Source organism: Diaphorina citri, unplaced genomic scaffold (assembly GCF_000475195.1).
Source record: "Diaphorina citri unplaced genomic scaffold, Diaci psyllid genome assembly version 1.1 scaffold16886, whole genome shotgun sequence".
NCBI classification, from domain to species: domain Eukaryota; kingdom Metazoa; phylum Arthropoda; class Insecta; order Hemiptera; family Psyllidae; genus Diaphorina; species Diaphorina citri.
In genome coordinates this window covers 8307-10517 of record NW_007394243.1, presented here as the reverse complement: position 1 = coordinate 10517, position 2211 = coordinate 8307, and the positions used below count along the sequence as shown (strand labels likewise).

The 2211-nt window shown below is 40.0% G+C and overlaps 1 protein-coding gene across 1 annotated transcript; it reads left to right on the top strand.

The window, feature by feature from the left end:
* The first annotated feature begins 12 nt into the window (after positions 1-12).
* On the top strand, positions 13-1002 carry LOC103523182 (myosin-IA-like). The gene is made up of 2 exons (XM_008488250.2): positions 13-168; positions 710-1002. The coding sequence occupies exons 1-2, from the start codon at positions 13-15 to the stop codon at positions 998-1000; spliced, it is 447 nt and encodes a 148-aa protein (XP_008486472.1). The 3' UTR covers positions 1001-1002.
* The last annotated feature ends 1209 nt before the right edge of the window (positions 1003-2211 follow it).

The following is a 2211-nucleotide window of genomic DNA, read 5'->3' as shown; positions in this document are numbered from 1 at the left end:
TTATTTTTCCAGATGTCTGCAGCCATAGCTCTGCGAGGTAAGAGAGGTACATGGGGTGCAGACAGAGTGTGGAAGGGAGACTACCTCTCTCTACCGGAGGAGAATAGCAGTTACATCATCTACAATGCGGCCATTGAGAATTTGAAATATAGCGACCAGTTCAATGTGGTAAGACTTCCGATCGGAAGGTTGATGGTTCGAATCCAAGTCAAGCCTTTTGAATCAGTGTAGTAATCAGAGAACGGGTTTTAATGCTTTCATGCCTAACACAATTGAGCTCACCACAAAGTTTTGTTCTAATACAGTAGAACCTCAATATTACGGGAAGAAAGTCCGTTTGGCGTAACCTTCTAAATACAATCAACATGACGACCTTCCCTACAACGAAAAGATTTTATAACGAACAATTATTATTAATTAGATTCATATTAGACACCCAAATTAGATAATGGCTTACCTTATTTTATAGATGACTGGTCATCTTGAAAAAGCCTACGAGTGAGGCGAAACTCGAGTCGGTGTAAACAATAATCCCCAACAAAGAACCCTAGTCAACTATAAAATAAGGTAAGCCATTATATAACGAACAAAACAGTCTATCCGTTATATTTGGTTATTATTAGTATTTTTTCTCTGTATTGTATTGTATACTGTTATTGATGTAGATAAATTACAAAGCTATACTGATCCAAATCTCTTTCATTTTCAGGTGATGTTCTCAGCGTTCGTTCACAAGACCAACAAGTTCAACCGGTGTGCCGACCGCGCTCTCCTAGTAACCGACTTCGCCGTGTACAAACTAGACTCCGGCGCCAAATTCAAAGCCATGAAACGCGGCATGTCCCTGCAAGAGATGACCGGACTGAGTGTCAGTCCGGGATCCGACCAGCTGGTGGTCATACATAATAATAAGGGCAATGACCTCGTGTTTACCATTATCAGCTCGGAGGACAGAGTGGGCGAACTCGTAGGAGCCCTGGCTTCCAGATATTACCAGTGAGTTTCCTGGAGAGACTGTTGAAAGTGATTTAAAACTTGATCGCATCATTTTTAAGAATTTTGTTAATGAATGATAAATGGAAGGACATTATAAGTCCAGATTTTTCGCATTAAAGATGGATTTCTATGTGTTTAACTTAATGTTAACTACTTTGCATGTTTTAACGTCGCAGGCCAAATTTTTTGTGCCCTTCAGATGTGCGTTTTCGTCGCTAAAACAGCTTTTTTATGGTTGTCCCGTGTATTATCAAGAGTGTTTTTTATTCTAGTATTGCATTGTAGCAAAGTTTTAACCGTTTAATATAGGATTTGAGACCGAAAACATTTTTTTCCTCTGGTTAATTGGTATAAGTCCGTGTCGAAGGTGTCTAAAGTTGTTATATTTGCATAGGTTTTTTCCATTTTTCTAAATTAAATTTTTTGTTCAAACCAGCGTTAGCCTACAAAAATCCTGGGTTTTACATTACTATTTAAATGAAGCTTTTAGCTTAAGGAACCACCAATCTTTTGTATGTCAACTAAGGAATCGACACCTAAAGCTATGAAATGTTTGACTAACTTTAAAATAAATAATTAGAATGTTGCGATTCGTCGGTCCCGATACAGACACCTTACTTTAAAATTAGTTAACTTTAATGTTAAAAATGAGATAGGCGCGCTCAGTTCTCAAGCTTCGCGGCGGGCCGGATATAGTGTATTGTACGCAATTTTTTCTCTTGTTTGTTTTTTTTTTTGGATGCTAGTATGTTGAAGTCCATAAGACTTAAAATGTATATGTTGGTGCTCGAGTGTGAAATGTGAAGGAATTCGGTTTGTTGTTTTTCATTTAAACGGATTTATACTCTTTTTCGAAGTGGTCACCGGTCGTTTAAAGTCTGTGTCGTAAAGTGTCCAGTCGACGTGAGTACTGCTTGTAATGAGGGTGGAGGTACTGCCAAGACTTTTGGAAGGAGGTAGAGTTCAGTCGTGTAAGGGGACATAAATGACTTCCAGTCGAAGTCAGGGCGAACACTTCCAGTGGGAAGTAAGGGCGAATGAAATCCAGGTCTGAGTAAGGTCGAAAACTTCCAGGTTTGAAGTCATGGCCGATACTTCCAGTCGGAAGTAAGGGCCGAATACTCTAGGCCGTCGGAAAGAGGGCCGAACACTCCGTCAGAAGTAAGGGCCGAATGCTCCAGTCTGGAAGTCAGGGCCGCATACTTCAGGGTAGGC